General features: G+C 43.0%; 1 protein-coding gene across 1 annotated transcript in view; it reads left to right on the forward strand.

Annotated features, from left to right (window-relative positions):
- The window catches only part of FRMD3 (FERM domain containing 3), a 157,240-nt gene that overhangs the window by 132,582 nt on the left and 5,716 nt on the right, over positions 1 to 18,942 (forward strand). The window contains exons 10-14 of the mRNA XM_084834233.1: positions 1,388 to 1,476; positions 3,768 to 3,842; positions 5,081 to 5,149; positions 6,893 to 7,014; positions 8,270 to 8,413. Coding sequence (XP_084690359.1) covers positions 1,388 to 1,476; positions 3,768 to 3,842; positions 5,081 to 5,149; positions 6,893 to 7,014; positions 8,270 to 8,413 — 499 coding nt within the window. The remainder of the gene's footprint in view (positions 1 to 1,387; positions 1,477 to 3,767; positions 3,843 to 5,080; positions 5,150 to 6,892; positions 7,015 to 8,269; positions 8,414 to 18,942) is intronic.

The following is an 18,942-nucleotide window of genomic DNA, read 5'->3' on the forward strand; positions in this document are numbered from 1 at the left end:
TGTACTTATTTCCAAGCTGAGCTTTTGCAAACTTATTTGCTTGCAAGGGGATATGATGGTGCACAGGAGATCTCTAGAAGATTACATGATGTTGATACTCAGACTGCAATGGCCACTGCTGCTGGGAGCCATTCCAGTATGCTCTATAAAAGTATTATTTCCCTGGGAAAGGTGTCCCCCTATTTGTCCTCTATCAGCTCATATGAGATGGCTTCTGGCCAAATGCAGATTGAACTTTCTTTGCAGCTGATGGAGGTGAAGGCACGCTATAGTGTTCACCATGATGCAAAAGGATACAGCCCAGTTGGTTCCCCGAAGATAGAGGACATGGTACAATTTTTAATGGAATGCCCCCTGTATGCAGAGCTGAGGAATCAATATCTTGAGCCCTTAACAGTTGGGTCCAGTAACAAATCTTCTTGAAGTATAACTTATTATTACTGGCTAGTACAGATTACTATACATCCTACAGGAGCTCCACGTTTATCCAATGGGCTTGGGAGAAACTAAAATTATTACTGGTGTAGAAGATTAAGCCTGCTAATACATTATAATAGATTAATAAATATTGTCTAGGCTTTGTGAAGTGTTTTAATAGCACCCTATGAAATGTTTTAATTAGCTTTGCCATAATCACACTCGTTAATATTTCTTAATTTGGTGTCACTTTCTGTTTAAGAGAGACATTTTATTATGTTTCTGTATGCATATGGCCTGATAGGTTAATAAGCAATAAACTGAACTGAACTGAATTCCCTTTACAGAAAGCTGCACAGTTTTAGTCAGAGAAAAATGCAGTTGAAAAAGACCTATGAAATCTATATGTATATAGCCCATTGCAAATTATTGTTCCTTATAGACTAATTGTATGTATTTTCATTATGTAACTTACATTTTAAAGAGGAAAAATTACACCCAGAACCCTTTATAAAAAAAAATGTACAGAAATGAAACCATGGGAGAATTATTATGATTTGGCTGATTCAAGGTATCTGTGTCCAGACTTTTTAATGCTCTCCAGTTATCCCAACTGGGAGATCTATACAGCAAAGGAGCAGGAAGCCCAGACCTCACCTAGATATTCCATCCCCCTTCTTTGAGGAGGAGGAGTAGGGTGGTCTAGAAAAAGCAGAAGGCAACCAGACTGGGTGTTGAGTAAACATGGAGGGAAGATTGAGGAACATCAATACTGTGGTGTGGGGAGGGAAACATGCTTTGGGTCTTGGAAGAGATCACATATCCCAGCCTTAAAAATTCTCTAAGGTACAGGCTGTTTCCCACCCAACAGGAACAAGGGTCCTGCCAGAAATGAGAAAGGGCAAGTGAGAATCATGCCCTTAAATTAGCAAGGTGTTAAAGAACGTTATTTTTTTCCTCAAACATATAGAAAAAGGCTATGTTGTCATTCCATACCTCGACACCAGCAGCCTGCAAGCATCTTTGGAAGTGTGGAGTGGAGAACCAGGCTTTTTACAAGTAAGCAAATCTATTTTAATTCTAATAATATAAAAAAGAATGTGTTGATGAGCAGAGAGCATCAAGTAATTTTAGATTCCTTTCATATTAAATGGCCATGTTATACAGACAAGTTGCACTTTGATTGTTATGCAGATTAGCTGACTAAAGGCTTAACCAAAATATGAAATTCACGTTAATCAGTTTTGTAGCTTTTGAAGTGGAAAGCTAAGAAGGTCTGCGTAAATAATCTAAAGTTAGGTTAAGTATATTTGGTTCAGATGCTTTAGGGCACAACCCTGTTGGGTTGCTGCCCACTAGATGAAAGCCTCCAATCTTGGAGACTTCCAAGTATACTGTACCCTGTTAGGCTACTTGCCAGCAGGGTGGGAGAAGTGATGAAGGCAATATTCACCTCTCTGTCCTACTTTAAAAAAAAATTCTCCTAGACAGGCCTCTAGAAGAGGCATGCTGCCGAAGGCGGGGCTAGGGCTGGGCAGGCCATAGGATTTTGTATATCCCAACCTCTCCTTTCCCCTCTGCTCCCCACCCACCAGAATGCCCCCTTTTTGACGTCTCTGAGGTCATCTGAGACTGCATTTGCGACCTCTGGAAGCTGCTGCAGTTCTTTCCATGGCAGCTGCGAGGGGGCAGGGGAGGGAAAGGAAAGGAAAGGATCTTGGAGTCCATCTCCCAAAGTTGTAGCAGTGTCTATGGCTTTTGGAGGGAAAAATCAGTAAATCCTATGGTCCCTGGGACACTTTCCCAGGTCCTTAGATTGTGCCCAAGCAGAAAAAGCTTTTTTTTTAAAAAAAACCAACCAACCACAGTGATATTCTTAGCTTAGCTATACATATTGACACATTCTTTTAAGTCATGCTGTTGTGATGAACAAAGTGGACTTTCCCTCTATGTGTAGCATGGCCTGGGAGACAAATGAACAGACTAATGGGCCATTGGCTATTTCAGGTATCTGGAATACAAGCACACTTGCTGGTTTGTGTAACCAGTAGCTAAAAGCCACTATTGGACACCATGACATGGTTTCAGGCTTTTTCCTGTATTAGCACTTCCCATCTAGCGAATGATTAAGGTGTGAAGTGACCCTGAAACTGGACTGTGTGTGAATGCATGCAGTGGATTTGGTTAGCAGATCGCTGAACTAAATTTTTCAAGGCAGGACTGATAACTGCACTGGGAGTAGCACTGCCTGTGTGCTGACATGTATACACTCCCCTCCACCCTACTAGCTGGCCAACTGGCAGATATGCAATGAAACAAATAATTAACAATAGATTAAAAGTCCCCATTGCTGTCTCCTGCAAAGGATATGTACCCTGAAAAGCAGTGGTGGGCAACCAAAATGGAGTAGGGGGGCCATATGACCCCCCACCCAGCCCTCCACCAACCAAATGACATAAGGAGGCATTGCCATGGCCCCTTACATCATGATCGTGTGACCCATCCGCCAGGCCCTGGGATCTCTGTTCCCAAGTCTTCCCTCACTGGAGAAGGCCTGCATGCAGTGAAACCGCTTTGCCTGCCCCACACCTTCTCCCATTGCAGTGAGGATGCAGGGCAGGTGAGGATGCAGGGCAACCAAAGCCATCGCTCCCCCAATCCCCTTGTTATCTTTGAGCCGTAATTAGAGGTAACAAGGAGATTCCTGTGTGCGCCACTCGTCCTCCATTGGGAGGGGGAGTGGCGCACAGGGGAATCACAGATTGGGGATGACAAGGAGATTCCTCTCTCTACCTTCTCACAGTGCCTGCAGTAGGAGCAGGCTTGGGGAGGCGGGTGTCATGCCCTACCTGGAGGAGGATTCATCTGAGGAAGAAGAGGAGGGGGAGAGCCAACACAATGGGCCCCAGCCAGAGCTCAGCGAGGAACAGGAGGCCTTGGCTCACAGTCCTCCCCTGGAATCATTGCAGGAGCAACCTGGCCCCTCTCGAACAGTTCCTGAATTGCCCCAAATGCTGGAAGCAGAGCCTGAGATAATTCATCTCTCTGAACTGTAGAATCGGACACGAGCAGCAAAAGAACAAAAGGAAGTCACAGCGTGGAGCCTCACTTAAAAGCAACATGCTGACCGAATTAGCCAGGTGTGCTGATTGGGAGGGGGCAGGACTTACAGGCCAGAGGTTGCCCTCCTGTGCTGTAAAGGTTGCTTATCCCTCAGGAATTCAAAACAGTATAGCAAAAATGAGACAAATGTTTGTGAGTTATAGTGGTAATTCTTAAAGATTAAACACATCCCTTCTTTACTTCCTTGAAAATGTAACAGCCTCTGCTTTGCTTTCCGTTCTCTGAAGGTATGCAAAATCAAGCCAAATCAAGACTATGTCCAGCAGCAAAATATTTTTTAAAGGCAGCAGATTTCGATACATGTAAGTATTTTCTGATCCTACTAGGAATACTGTCTGTTAGCTAAATTATGTGAACTGTGTTGGTGGTATCAGTAAAAACTAAAATTCCCATCTGAAATCCTGCTAAGCATTGGTTGCTGTCTATCTGGTAATCTTAATCGAATAGGGGATTCTTCAGTAGTATGACAACCACCTTTCTCCATATGTACCTACCTATATCTCAAGATCTTCAGTGGAGGGCCTCCTGCAGGCACCCCCACCATCTGAGATGAGGTGGGTAGAACTAGAGAGTGGGCCTTTTCAGTGGTGGTGCCCCTGTAGTGGAACACCCCCCCAGAGAGATTTATCTACCTTGTCCTTTTGCTGCCAGACAAAGACCCTTTAATTCTCCCAAGCTTTTAGTGTACAATTTTAATCCTGCTGCTTTTATAATTCTGTGGCTTTTAGTTCATTATGGCTTAGATCCTAAGATAAGTTAATTTAAGGAAGTTCGCAGAAGGAATGTTTGCTGTCCCTTCCTGTCCTTTGCAGACCCCTGAGACCCCTACAAAGCCTCTCCAAGGGGCTAGGAGCCCTCCTGAACAATGTGGGATGGGGCATAGGGGCTGCTGAAGGGAGGAGGGGATTGAAACTCTCCTTTTGTGAACTTCATTATTTCAGGATACAAGCCTGTGTTTTTTGTATTTACATTTTAATTGTTTTATTCTTTTTGTAAACCACCCTGGGAATAAGATTGCGATACTTATAATAAACTAACAAATAGCGTGCTGACTAGGACTGCAGTCCTGTACACATTTACTTGGCACTTACTTCTGAGTTACATGGGATTGCACCACCCGTTCTTGTTGTGAAATGCGTACGAAGAGGTGAAGGCCCATTGTATTTGGTAGGCAGGTGGGTGGAGGTCATATTGCCATTAACCAGAGATAGAACTTGCAGTGTAAATAAAAGGCCAGCTCTCTGCTGGGATAATAGGAAGTGGGTTTTGTCACACTAGCAAGCACTATTGATGTTAATGCAAGTGTTGGTTTCCACTAACGCAATGCAAATAGCACTAGTGGCCAGACACCGTTGGATCCTTCCCTTTTACTACAAATATTTCACAAGAATATTATTAATTTTAAAAATATAACACATTTATAACATTTGATATCCGTTAAATGTAGATATTCATTGCTTTAAGTATTCAGTTGCTGCACTTCAAATAAAATCTTCCTCTAACAAACAGCTTGTATATTAAATGTTGTGTCTTCTTATAGTGGAAAAGTTGCCAAAGAGGTTGTTGAAGCAAGTTCTAAAATCCAAAGGGAGCCCCCTGAAGTGCACAGGTACTTTCTGATCTAAATCATTCCCTGCTAAGCTGGTGTGAATGTTCAGGGAGCTTCTTAGGAGGCTCCTGCTCCTGCTCTTGGCTGCCAAACTGGTAATTGCCCTGCTTCAGCAGGGCCACCCCAAGACATTTTGCTGCCTGAGGCAAAGGACAAGATGGCAGCCCTCTCCATTCATATACAGAAGCTGACCAGACTGACAGTTGAACACTGGCAATGGGATAGAGTCCTCCACCATACCCAAAGTCAGCAGGCTAGTCTATGGGGTGTGGGACAGGCTGTGTGACATGCATAGCTCTGTCCTCCAAGAGAGGAGAATGCCCAAGGGGCTCAGGAGGAATGGCTAAGGAGCTGTGCCCCAGCATCTGCTGCCTGAGGCAGTTGCCTCACTTTGCCTAATGGTGGGGCCACCCTCGTGCTTCAGTGACAGTATTGTCATTCTCACCTGTACCTGTCAAAGTCTAAAATGTAGACCAAAGAATTGAAATAATATTCACATATATTCCCAAATTAAGAAGTCACGCAATGCATATTTGGTCACTGACTCATCAAATAGAAAGTGCTAAATAATCTTGACCAGTCATGTGCAAGATAAGCCAATGTGTTATCCATTATATATCAGCTATAGAGCGCCCTCATTTTTCCTGTCTGATTCCTTCCAATGAGCTACAGCCTGTAACATGGAAGCCCAACTAGGGATGTACAGACTGTGTAAAATCCACTCCGTCTGTGTTTCATAGATTATCAAGCACCTCTTGTTCCATCATCTGCTCACAGACTGATGTGAATTTTTTTCATCATGTGGAAAACTACACAAATAATTGCGTAAGAGGTTTTGTAACATTTTACATAATTTACCTTAGTATGTAACATTTAGCATACTGTCCCCCCCATTCAACTTTTCATCAGCAGAAACTTACATATTTTCCTACAAATAAATATGCATACATTTTGGGAAAGTAAAAAAAAAAATAAATCCGAAAGTCCATGGATTTTGCACCTGCAAAAACTAGACCTACACCTGCTTAACAGCTATGACAGTTGGGAAGATGTGAATATAAGGTTACACCTTTGATCCCACTAAAATATATGTAATTAATATTTTGGCTGTGTTATGCTGTATCCTTTTGTACCAGAGTTTTATATAATCATTTTTTGAGCATTAAATATGATGTCCAGTTAACAATTAATTAATGGGACTGGCTAAAGATAACTCTTCCTTTTTTACGACTTGGAGCCACAGCACAAAAAACTGGGCTGGCTATTGCAGGCAGACATGAATCAAGTTGCATTTCCTTGCATGTTTATCTTTTTGACATTTTTAAAAAATCTTTAACTTTTCCCTGAATTGCTTTCCCCCACCATCAAATATTTCATAAGGCAGCCTTCCCCAACCTGGTGCCCTCGAGATGTTTTGGACTACAACTCAGTATTGCTGAACTTTGACTATGCTGGCTGGGGCTGATAGGAGTTGAACTCCCAAACTTCTGAAGGGCACGAAGTTGAGGAAGGTTGACATAAGGATATTCTAGGGACCATAAGGGCATATTATCATTATGTGGGATTTTTTTAAAAGGAAGGTAGACCACTCCTCTGCCCCATGTGTTTATACACAAAGAAACATTCTAAAGAATATAACAGTTAAGCGTGAATTGACCTTGCCATGTCTTTTGCTATATGCTTTGAAACACTGCAGGTGTTGTTGTTATTTTTTGGTTAATAATTTTCTCCCTTTCTTCTCAGAACAAGCATTACTCAGAGCCGCAGCTCTCACTCTTTGAACAAGCAGCTCATAATTAATATGGAACCTCTGCAACCTCTCGTTCCTTCCTCAAATGACCAGGAAGAGGTTCTTTCCGATGAAGGCAAGTCTGTTCCTGTTCTGCCTTCTTGTTCTCTGTCTCACTCGCTCACTCTCACATATACGTGCCTCCCCGGCGCAAAAAAAAATAGACCAAAGGAAGTAGATTTGGTTCATAGACTATGCACAGAAATATTGAAAGGTCATTTTCATTTTGAGTAACTAGGTAATTGGCAGGAGCATTTTGTTGTTAACAGTCTATGCATGGAAATGAATTTTTTTTTTTTTTTAACTCTAGACTAGGTGCGGCACCCAATACGGATTTTAAAAGCTGCACCTAGAGTAAAAAGTGGTGGTGGGGAGAGATGAAGCTGCTAGATATGGGTTTTAAGTAATGTTTATTTGGCCCTGAGGGAGAGAGATCACATCTCATACAAATCCTCCCGCTGAGTGCTGTGGCTGAATTGGAATCTGAACCTAGGACCTGAGTCCTACATGCGTTCTTTTATTATTGAAAGCCTCATGGAGAGAATGCAGTGTAACCATGCTTACCCAAATAACCACAAATAAATAATCTAAACGTTGTGGGCTCTCAAGTGGATTGTACTGTAGATGCCTGATAGACACAGGAAGAGTTGGAAGATGTCATCAGAATTGACACAATTCTGGGAGCCACTGGCTTGTTAGGAAGAAAGAGTTAAGACTATGTTGGTGACTGTATGGTAAGTATGAGTTTGTGAAGGCCACACTGGAGGGTTGGAGATGAATGTCTGTATGTGAACAAAAACTCCCTAAGTGTATCTCCAGAGCATCTCAAGAGTGGGGCAGTGCTGTTCAGTCTTTTGCTCAAGGGCTTTAATCAGGAGCTACAGCAGCTAAACTCATTTATTTCACCATTAAATGGTGGTGGTGGTATCCATGATACTCTCATTCTTCTGTTATTCCTGGGTTGAAGCCAGACACCATTCCCCTATAAAGTAGTTCCATGGGACAGCTCTTATGATCTGGATGCATGTGATTCAACTTCCTCCAGTCAGCTCCAGCTTTGTGCCCAGCTGTACTCCCTTTTTTGCCTGAATAAAATGCAGAGTTTAGTGAGAGCTTTAGATATTCTCCCTTGCATGCTCCTCCAGGGTATGTTGCTGGGATTATTCCTCTCCTGAAAGCCTCCTTGGCTATTTTCTCTTGCTGGTTCCTTAGACTGGAATTGGGTTCCTTCCTAAATTTGACAGTCTTCAGCTTCTTTAGCTGGCTGGCTGAGAGGCTCCTGCTGCTGGGTCTTTGCTCTCACTGCTGCTGCTGCTTTTATACTCTGGCAGGAGAAGACCCTGCCATCAGTTCCCACCTGGTCCAGCATGACCCCACCCCTGTGTTTCTTCCTGGAAGCCTAGCAGCTTGGGAACCTGGCTCCTTCTCCATGCCACGTGATTCTCCCTCCTGGGTTCGTGCCCCCAGGTCTCTCGGTGAGTGGCAAAATGGGGTGGCCTGGGCATATAATGGCTAAGGGGGGGGTGAACTAATCACAACATATGTGGTATGCATGTCTACCTGTGTGTGACATAGAGGAAGAAGTTTTCTTGTGATAGGTTTGGGGATTATGCCCAGAGGTATCACCAAAGCCATCCAGCATTTTCTGAAAACTGTTCTTTGGATGCACTGCTGGCTGCCTCCATTGAGTTTCACATTGGCTCTGTCTGGGGAATAAGGGCAGCAGCCAACGGTGTCATTCCACAAACTCAAATAGCCTAGCGGAGCTCTGCTGAATCTTTCTGTTGCCCATTAAGCTTGCGCAACTGGTTGTGCAACAACTGAAATTACAGTTACACTAGCATGGTTCTGCATTATGCTTGTGCAAACTGTTGTGCAACCCATTGTGCATAACTCTTGTAGTTGCACAACAGGCTGCACAAGAGTTATGCGCAACAAGTTGCACAGTGGGTTGCACAAGCATAATGTACAGGCTTCTTCACCTTTAGCTTTTCTTGCTATTGAGATTGCTCACTCACAGAAGTTTTCAGGTCCTTTGGATGATGTCGTTAACCTCCAGGGTGTCTCTTGCACTAAATTACCTTTATTTCATTTTTTAAAAGATAATGAGCTATCAAATGACAGCACTTGAGTTCCGTTTGAGTTCTCTCATGAAAAGAGGAAAACAACAATAAGAGGAGCTAAACCTGTATAATGGAACATATGGAAGACTCAGATGAGGGGAGAAAGGAAGCATGTGTAAAGGGAGTCCATTGTGATCCTGAATTTAAAACGGAAGCAGAGAACCCCCTTTTTAAATGCAGGATTTTACGCTGGTGTAGAGATGCTCTACAACTGCTTGTGCAAATGTGTTTGCACAAATGTAACTTTAGTTGGATTCTTCTCTTGTGCATAGTTCAGAATCTGGTTTCTGCTAGTGCAACATCATTTGCAGTAACTGAATGACACAGTTGGATACTGCCCAAAGATTTGTACAGTGTTTCAGACAGACCTATGTGTATTCCATTTGATTACCCAAAGGACCTTGCCATGCTCTTTATCCAATTCTGCCCAGTTTAATCGCATTTATATTTACTTCTGCAGACTGTCATATATATTAATTGCCAGTGCATTTTCCCTTAGTCATGAGATTCATGCAAGGCCTGGTGCTTTTGAAACCTTCATCCAAGAGAATTCAGTGAGTCATGAACTATTAATATAGAAGCCTCATGAAGCGGCTGGAATCACCTTGGATCTCTGTGATCTCATGTTCCTTATAAAAGGTTGTTTTCTTGACAACAGGGAGAGGCCTTAGGCTTTATACAGGCAGTACATTTTGGAGCAGCTTCCTTCTCTTATATATAGTGGCCTAGACTCAATCCTGCAAAAGTAGGGTGACAATTGTGCAGAAGGACTGGGAGTGTCTTGCTGCCATAGGGATAGGCTTTGCCTCATATTAAAATGGAAAGATGCATGCTTCTAATGCTGGAGAGTGGAAGTCCAGGCACAGCACATTTTCAAAGGACCCCCCCCCACACACACACACACACAATACACACAGGAAGGTGTTCTTTAAATAGTGGGCCCTGCTTCAGGATTATGCTGAAGTAGCCTTGCACCATTTGTTTTAATGCTGTTGTTGTTAAGGATCCAGATTACATTCACAAAAACAGAGCTTGCATTAAGGAGAGCTCCCAACATATTTAGCAAAGCGAGCACTTCCGCTGCAGGGAAACCACATATAATCAGCAAGGAGCTGGGACAGGTCTATCAATAGCTAAGTGGAACGTGCACGTTCCAAAGCAATGTGTCTCTGAATGCCAGATGCTGAGGGCGAGGGCAATCAGCAAATTATTTTTAAATGTCATTATTATTAACAGATTTTCAACAAATGTCTCTTTATTCTGGGTGCATGTTGTCCATCTCAGCTAATACAATTCTGGAAAAATAAATTGGGTTTTCCAAAAATATGGGTAAATCACTAGCAGCATTTGTGTAAAAACAGAATTGCTGTAACATGACTTTAAGAGAAACAGGTTAAAACCACAAATTCATCCACTATTGTCTCTGAGTTAAGGTTTGAGTTTATTTTATAAAGCTCGATTACTTTGTTAAGGATTGTTTTCTGTGTGTTTGATGTCACTGAAGTAAAACAACCAAGCCCAGCCACAGATGAAGGTTGGGAATTCCTATTTCAGAAATGTCTTTTCGACACCTCTCTGCAGTACTAATTTCTAGCATTAGGAGGAAATGTGCTGTCTAATACATTTGTGAACAGGTAGAATTTGTTCTTTGTTTGCAGTCAGTTAGATTTAACGGTGGTATATGTGTGGTTCACTCAGCTATATGATTTCAGACTATATGCTTCAGCACAAATTCTTCTTCAGTCCTCCATATGTAGTTTTTCTCAGTAACATGATATGATTTTTTTTTTTTGCATGAGCATATTTGTTGACCTTGTACATAATTCCCCAACCTCCCAGAGCCATTTGCCCACCTCGGGAGGGTTGTCTGTGAATTAGGGAACATGTTAATGACTTGGTGAGGCCCTCATGATTTTATACATATAAAAATAGCACGTCGGCACCACTTGTTGGCAGTTAGGGGCTTGCTTTTTATATCCTAGAAACTGCTCCAAGGGGTGTGTTTTGCATCAACAAGATTACACAGGGAATTTATGTCTGAAAAACATAGCAAAGATGGCCCAAAGCAGGAAAGGGTTAGTTATTCTGCTTGTCCTTCTTTTCCATAAAAAGGCTGCTCATGAAGAATGCACTGAAAGAACCAGAGGCAGCTTTTGCCTAGGTAGAGTTCCACCCCCTCCCCCAAATTGGGAAATTAAATCCACAGAATTATTAACATAGACACAGGATCTGCCTGTGCCTCTAATGTGCATGTTATTTATCAAGGTTATTTAGTAAAAATATATGAGGAAGAGATTTTTGTTTCCACCTTTGTATTGGAACATGATATTCTGCTTACTCTTGCAACATAGTAAGCACATACATCTATCATTTCTGGAAATCAGTATGTCTTTTGCTGACTGGCAGCTGTAATATGACATTAATTCTTGAAAAATGCCAGTTCTGATGGTCTGGTGGTGGAACCTTGTGGGCTGCATAATAATTTTGAATCAAGCATTACCCACCTATATTCCTTTCTCATCATCTGTCTTCACCCTTATCCACTTTTCCTTAAGAGAAACACATTCATAGGAACACAGAAAGCTGCTTTATACTGGTTCAGACTTTTGGTCCATCGAGTTTGCTATTGTCTACATTGACTGGCAGTAGCTGTCCAGGATTTTGGACAGGAATCTTTCCCAACCTTACTTGGAGATGCCAGGACATGCGCCTGAGACCTTTTCCATGCAAAATAACCCATCCCAGCAGACTCATTATTTTGTTGCTCCACTTTCCTTTGCATTCTTCAGAACCTTAATGTTCCTAAACCATCAACCTGGTATAACAATCTACAGATGAAACCTGCCCCTAAATTCTGCTACAGTTTACCCCTGCCATATGTTTGTTTTCTTCCATCCACAGATGCTGAAGCTCCAAAGAGTTTGCTTTCCCTCTAACATAGTTTGCTCCTCTCACATTTATAGCCTTTCCAGTGTTACTGCTGCATCATATAATGTCAGTTCCACCACAACAGCATGAAATACCATATTTGCATGGCAATATCAATAAGCAGTTACTTAGAAGTGTACATCAACAGTTTTGAGAGAAGCATTGTCATCTTCCAGTGCTTTTATGGCCATTCATTTGGTCTCATTTGACAACAAGAAGTTCAGCAGAATTTCTGCTCTTTTCAAATTGATCCTTCCTCCCACTGTTGAATTCAGGTCACTTTTCTTTAGACAATGTAGCTGATGTGCAATCATCCCTAATAATTATTGTTTTTCTGTTGGTCTTCACTTCACATAAACAGTTTTTTCCTGCACAATACAAGTAACTTCAAATACCAGTTCTTTAGTAGATGCTTATAAACAACTGTTTTGCACATGCATGGCTGGCTGGGGCATGCTGGGAGCTGTAGGACTTTTTTCTGTCTAAACATGCATAGGATTGCACCCTAAATCTACTTCTTGTACTAAAATGCAGAGTAATGAAACAAAACAGACAGTAAAAACTTCACAAAAGCTAATATATATGCTAGAATTATTTTTCTAAGTTTTGTAGTATGAAATGCACATCTTTAATTTCTGTTTGGTTTCTTATGTCCTATGGGTAGAAACCTAAAATAACAGTTGTGGAAAAAGAAAGAAAAATAATGTTGCATCAGATGCAAGTGAGCAACAAAATTTAACAGTGGTATATGCCTCCCCATGTGCAAAACTACAGGTGCCCAGCAGAGCAAACTTAAGTAGGATGGGGAGGTGCACAGTGGTCCACATCTCAAGCTGCCAGCTCATGCCAGCCACAGCAGAAGGTATGAGAATGATTTCTCTAGGCTTTCAGGCTCAGTGAATCTTTGCATTTTAAATCTTCCCCATTGAAAGCAATGGGGGGAAATTAGCTATGCCAGCAACAGACTGGCATAGCCGATCAGCCTATCTCAGAACAGAGCGGCTTTGGATCCAAAACCAGCTCCTCTCTGCTCTACCCTTGGAACACCCCATTTCAGGACATCATACCAGATACCAATAGGAGGAACACCACCAATGGTAGCTTCTTGCCTGCCAAGCTTGCAGTTCCACCAGATACCAACAGGAGGAACACCACCAATGATGGCTTGTTGCTGTGAAGCTTGCAGTGGGGGCTTCTTGCCAGCTGAGCTCCTCTCCACTGGTGGAAGCCAGAGGACAGGCACCTCTGCCATATCCCAGTTCCCTCCAGCAAGCCACATCAGGGGTTAGGATGGACTGCAAAGAATTGCTCCCACAAGTAATTCATTAAAAGTATTGGTGCAACATTAAATAACAGAATGCATCCCCTTCAAGCGAGAGGTCATAACAATTTACTTTCACTTAGATATTGGCACTTGTAAACTTTTACTGTCCACTTGTTGATTCATTACTCTGCATTATAGTCCAGTAAACATGTTTAAGGGCTTATACTGGTATGTGCAGTGCAGCTGTTTATTAGCAACTGCTAAGGAAATGGTTGGTATTTGAAGTTAATTGTATTGTGTATTATGAGACCTTTGGAAAGGTTTAAAAATAGCCTCCCATACTGTTGTCTGGTGGCTATTTCTATTGGCCGTGTTAGAAGCCTGTTATTTGATTCATTCAGCAGGGCACTCCTAAGCTGAACACAGTGGAAACTTAGCAAAGGTCACAGCCAGTATGGGTGATTAGTTCAGTTGCTGTAAAAAACATAGCATTTAGTCAAAATGGTGAAATGCCTAGTAAAAATCCAAACCAGGAGGAGTATTCATTTGCGAATGGTTAACCATTGTAGCAAAGATGTGTGCATTCGTCTGCTGAGACATGGGTCTAGGATCACAGCTACAAGTGCTGGTAAGTTGAAGTTCATTTTTGCTTAGTTGTTGAAAGCTTTTATGAACAGAAAAGTCTAGGTGTTTTTCCCCCTTTCAATTTGTAATACCAATAAAGGTCCACACTCTGAGTCCAGTAAACTTTAGTATTAATGCCTGAATAGTTTCCCTTCTCCCTCTGCACGCACCCCACCCCAAAAAAAGCTAACATAGAAGACCAGGCAAAATTAAAAGTTAATATGTGATAGGAGTTGGATAAAAGCAAAAGGAAACATTTGCAAGAAACTATGAATTATAGGCAGTACAGTCTCATGTCATGTAATTTTCAGCCTTGGGGGTCTAGCACACAGAACTACGAACTCTCACAGAAAGCCTTGTTTAATACTAGCTGCCTCCAGACTGCAAAAATTTGAAAAGTGAATTCTTGAGCTGAGTAAGAGCAAATGGTTTTTCAGAAAAAGTATATACATAGAACTAATACAGCTTTCTGGACTGAATGCTAGAGCATCTTCCTCTCTGCTAGGGTAATGTAAAAACCACTGTGACATTTCTTTTGAAACTAGCTCATAAGTTTAGTTACAATTCAGATGTTGGCAAATCAGGGTTGGCAAAGCTAAGACAGAAGATATTATCTAAAAATATTTTCCCTTTGCTAAAAAAACTTTGTTGGGTCAACATTATACTGTATAATGTTGTTGGGTCAACATTATACTGTAAAGCAGCCTTCCCCAATCTGGCAGTCTTCAGATGTGCTAGAGTACAACTCACATCATCTATGACCACTGGCTGTGTTGGCGGGGGCTGATGGGAGTTGTAGTCCAAAATATTTTGAGGGTGCCAGGTTGGGTAAGGCTGCTGTAAAACCTTGATACTGTTTCTTGCCATTATATATAATTATCCACATTGTCAATGTCTGATTATATTATTTGTCGAAAAACAACAACCTGGCTCTTCTTAAAAAGCAAACCAGAGCAGCTTACAATACAGAATAAAAATATATTACAACAATAAAATCTTACTACAAATAATAAAAACAAAAACAGCAACACTGCAAAATAAACAGTCATATAATCAGAAACAAAGCAACAGCTGATCGAAAGGGGAAAATAATGCAAAAACAGAAGAGAAGAAAACACTAAAAGTAGCCTTCAGTCCACACTAAAGGCCTCTCTGAAATCCAGATCTTAACTTGATGTCTATTCAGTGCTAGAGCTAGGCAGGCTTCTCTAGGGAGGGTATTCTACAAGTTTGGTGCCAAAACCAAAAAGGCCCTATTCCTTATAGAGACCTGCTGTACTTCACCCAGGAGGGGAATCTGGAGGAGAGCCTCAGATGCTAGCTAAATGCTTGGGGAAATACACAGGGAAAGCATCCCTATGACTGGGAATGAATGAGTTGGACATGGGCTAAGCTTGTGCAAGCAGGTAGGGTATCACAAAATTCTCTAAAACTGTTTGAAATAATAGGGTATCAGATGGAATTCTTCTCTCCCCTAGAAGCTACTTCCTCACTGCTTGCCATAAATTACTAAAAGTGTGGGAGCTGCTTCCCTGTTGCGATATCCATGCCTCTGCAGTATGTGAATACTGGAACCAAGTGTGTGGGGCCAATGACATGGGTTCTTCCCATGGGATCTGAACTAGGCTTCTCTAAAGAGATGCCAAAAGCTGCCTACGATGGCATGATGCCTAAGTGACAGTTTCTGTGTGTAGAAATATGCATCTGTACACGTGAATTGAACGACACAGAAACATTAGAATCTTTTGCAGACGAGTGACACACACATGGGAGATTACGTGTTGAGTCTAGACGAAGCAGAGAAATTAGCTCAAGAACATGGATAAAGCGTAAGGGTGAAAAATACATGTTTTTATTTTACCACAAGTCAGTTTCACCAAAGACCAGAGGTGGTAGCTGATGAAACTTGCAAGACCTTCCCTGGTAGAGACCAGAGAGGAGGGACAGTGAGAAGAGTGAGTAGCTAATGCAGAAAGGAGGGTACAGACTGTCAGATGTTCACCAACCAAATCATAATTGCATCTGAATCTAGGCAAAGGACAGTATTGCCTAGCACCCAGGGAAGAGAAGTGAGAGAGTGCCTTATCCTGCCCTAGCCAGTGTAGAGACATTTAGGGCACAATCCTATCGATTGCACCCTTGATGATCAGAAGCCCCCGAACGCGGAGACTTCCTATCATGCAATGTAGGGCAGGAGGAGCAGTGGAGACAATCTTGGCCTCCCCGTGCTCCCACCCTGCATTTTTTGCTAGATGGGTTCTAACGACAGCATTCAAAGGGGGAGGGAAGGAGGCTGGAGAGGCCTCAAGATAGCTCATATCCTGGCTTCTCGGGTCTCCTCCCTATTCATTCATTTATCATTTATTAAATTTATTAATCGCCCATCTGGCCGGTCACCCAGCCACTCTGGGCGATGTACAACACACCATAAAACAATTTAAAACAATAAAATTCTACCATAATTTTTTTTTTAAAATACCCTAACCCACCCCAAATGCCTGCCTGAACAACCACGTTTTTAATGCACGACGGAAGCTCATTAAAGAGGGGGCATGACGGAGTTCCCTAGGGAGGGAGTTCCACAGAGTGGGGGCCACCACAGAAAAGGCCCTCTCCCTCGTCCCCACCAGTCTAGCTGTCCTGGCTGATGGGACAGAGAGAAGGCCATCCGAGGCTGATCTTGTTAAGCGGCATGTCTGGTGTTGCTGGAGGCGGAACCATATAGGGTTTTAAAGGTCAAAACCAACACCTTGAATTTGGCCCGGAAAACAACTGGTAACCAGTGCAACTCCTTCAACACTGGAGTGATGTGATCTCGCCGGCGGCTGCCTTTAATCAGGCGAGCCGCCGCGTTCTGTACCAGCTGCAGCTTCCGAACTGTCTTCAAGGGTAACCCCACGTAGAGCGCATTACAGTAGTCTAAACGAGAGGAGACCAGGGCATGTACTACCGATAAGAGCAGATGGTCGGGAAGGAAGGGGTGCAGCCGCCGTATCAGATGGAGTTGATACAGCGCTGTCCGGCTCACAGCTGACACCTGAGCCTCCATGGACAGCTGGGAGTCCAAAATGACCACCAGGCTGCAGACCTGGTCTTTCAAGGGTAGCCGTACCCCATTCAACACCAGGTCAACATCCCCCAGCCTCCTCCTGTCTCCCACCAAAAGTACCTCGGTCTTGTCAGGGTTCAGCTTCAGCTTATTCCTCCCCATCCAGCCACTCACCGTCTCCAGACATTTGGACAGGGATTCTACGGCCAACCTTGGTGAAGATTTGAATGAGAGGTAGAGCTGCGTGTCATCCGCATATTGATGACACTGCACCCCAAACCTCCTGATGATAGCCCCCAGCGGCTTCACATAGATGTTAAATAGCATCGGGGAGAGGATGGAACCCTGTGGCACCCCACAAGTAAGTGGCCACGGGTCCGAAACCTCCTCTCCCAGTGCTACCCTCTGGTACTTGCCGGAGAGGAAGGACCGGAACCACCGCAATACAGTGTCTCCAATGCCCAACCCCTCCAGGCGGTCCAGGAGGATACCGTGGTCAACGGTATCAAAAGCCGCTGAGAGGTCGAGGAGAACAAGGAAGGAGCATTCACCCCTATCCAGAGCCCTCCTCATATCATCCACCAAGGCGACCAAGGCCGTTTCTGTCCCATGCCCAGGCCTGAAGCCCGACTGAAATGGGTCTAGATAATCAGTTTCTTCCAAGTGTGCCTTCAACTGCACCGCCACCACCCGCTCAATCACCTTGCCCAAAAATGGCAGATTTGAGACTGGGCGAAAGTTGTTCAGACTTTCCCTACCCCACCCTACCCCACCCCACCCCACCCACTGGAACACCCCCTTTCCCCCTCTCTGAGGTTGATTTTCTGACCTCAGAGGGCAGCCAGTGCAGTTCTTTCCATGCCGGCTGCGAGGGGTTGGGAGGTGGGATCTCCAATACCCATTTCTGAGGTCAGAGTGCTGTCTCTGACCTCACAAGGGGGAATCCCCAGTATCCTGTGGCCCCCTCAGACCCTGTCTAGGCACCATATGATTACTCCCTTAATGTTATAGAAGTATAATTTTTGAATGGTGGCAATGTGCATTACGTGAGGTTGGAGAAGATTCCCAAGTGATCATTGAAGTGCTTGAAAATGCATGTGTGCTGTTGGCTTAGGAGTTGGACAAAGTTACATAACCATTTTCAATTGCACCATTTTATGAAGTTTGCACCAAATATTTGTTGTTCAGTCGTTCAGTCGTGTCCGACTCTTCGTGACCCCATGGACCATAGCACGCCAGGCCTTCCTGTCCTGCGCTCTCTCCCGGAGCGTGCTCAAGTTCATATTCATTGCATCAGTGATGCTATCTAGCCATCTCATCCTCTGCCGTCCCCTTCTCCTTTTGCCTTCAGTCTTTCCCAGCATCAGGGTCTTTTCCAGAGAGTTTTCTCTTCGCAGTACCAAATATTACACTTGCGTAAATGACATTCTAAGCTACAAATGTAAAATAATAATGTTTTATTTAGCCTCTACTGTGAAAACGGAGATACTTGATTTGATAGAATAATAATTCATCATGCTTATGAAGATCACATTTGTAACCTTAATCTCAAGTTAATAGTTCAGGAATGGTAACTGCTGAAAGGCTCCAGGAATCCTGCCAGATCTACACACAACACAGAGGGCTGATCACACAGTTGCTTTAACTGAGATTCCATCTATAGATTGTGCTGTTCTTCATTATTTGTCTAAATAGTACTTTTTTGAGGAACCTGAGATTGAGACACTGTGTCTGCAGTACATTATTAACATAGATTACATGGGGGGACCATTTTAATTGCTTTGTTTTTTCTATTAGTGCTTGTTTGATTTTCATACTTATTTTATGTAATTAGTTCAAATAGCACAGGAGTGTTATGCAGTTTGATTCCAAGACTGGAGCTTTCATTGTATTTGAGCTTTCTCCTTCCTTCCTGATGTATGCTAGTATAAGATGGGTGTGGGAAATAGATATGTGAAAGGAGAACAGTTTTAATAGTACTGATCCCTTCTTCCTCAGCCATGTTGGCCATGTATA

Source organism: Heloderma suspectum, chromosome 2 (assembly GCF_057233095.1).
Source record: "Heloderma suspectum isolate Gila_16-S chromosome 2, 16-S_ref, whole genome shotgun sequence".
Lineage (NCBI taxonomy): Eukaryota > Metazoa > Chordata > Lepidosauria > Squamata > Helodermatidae > Heloderma > Heloderma suspectum.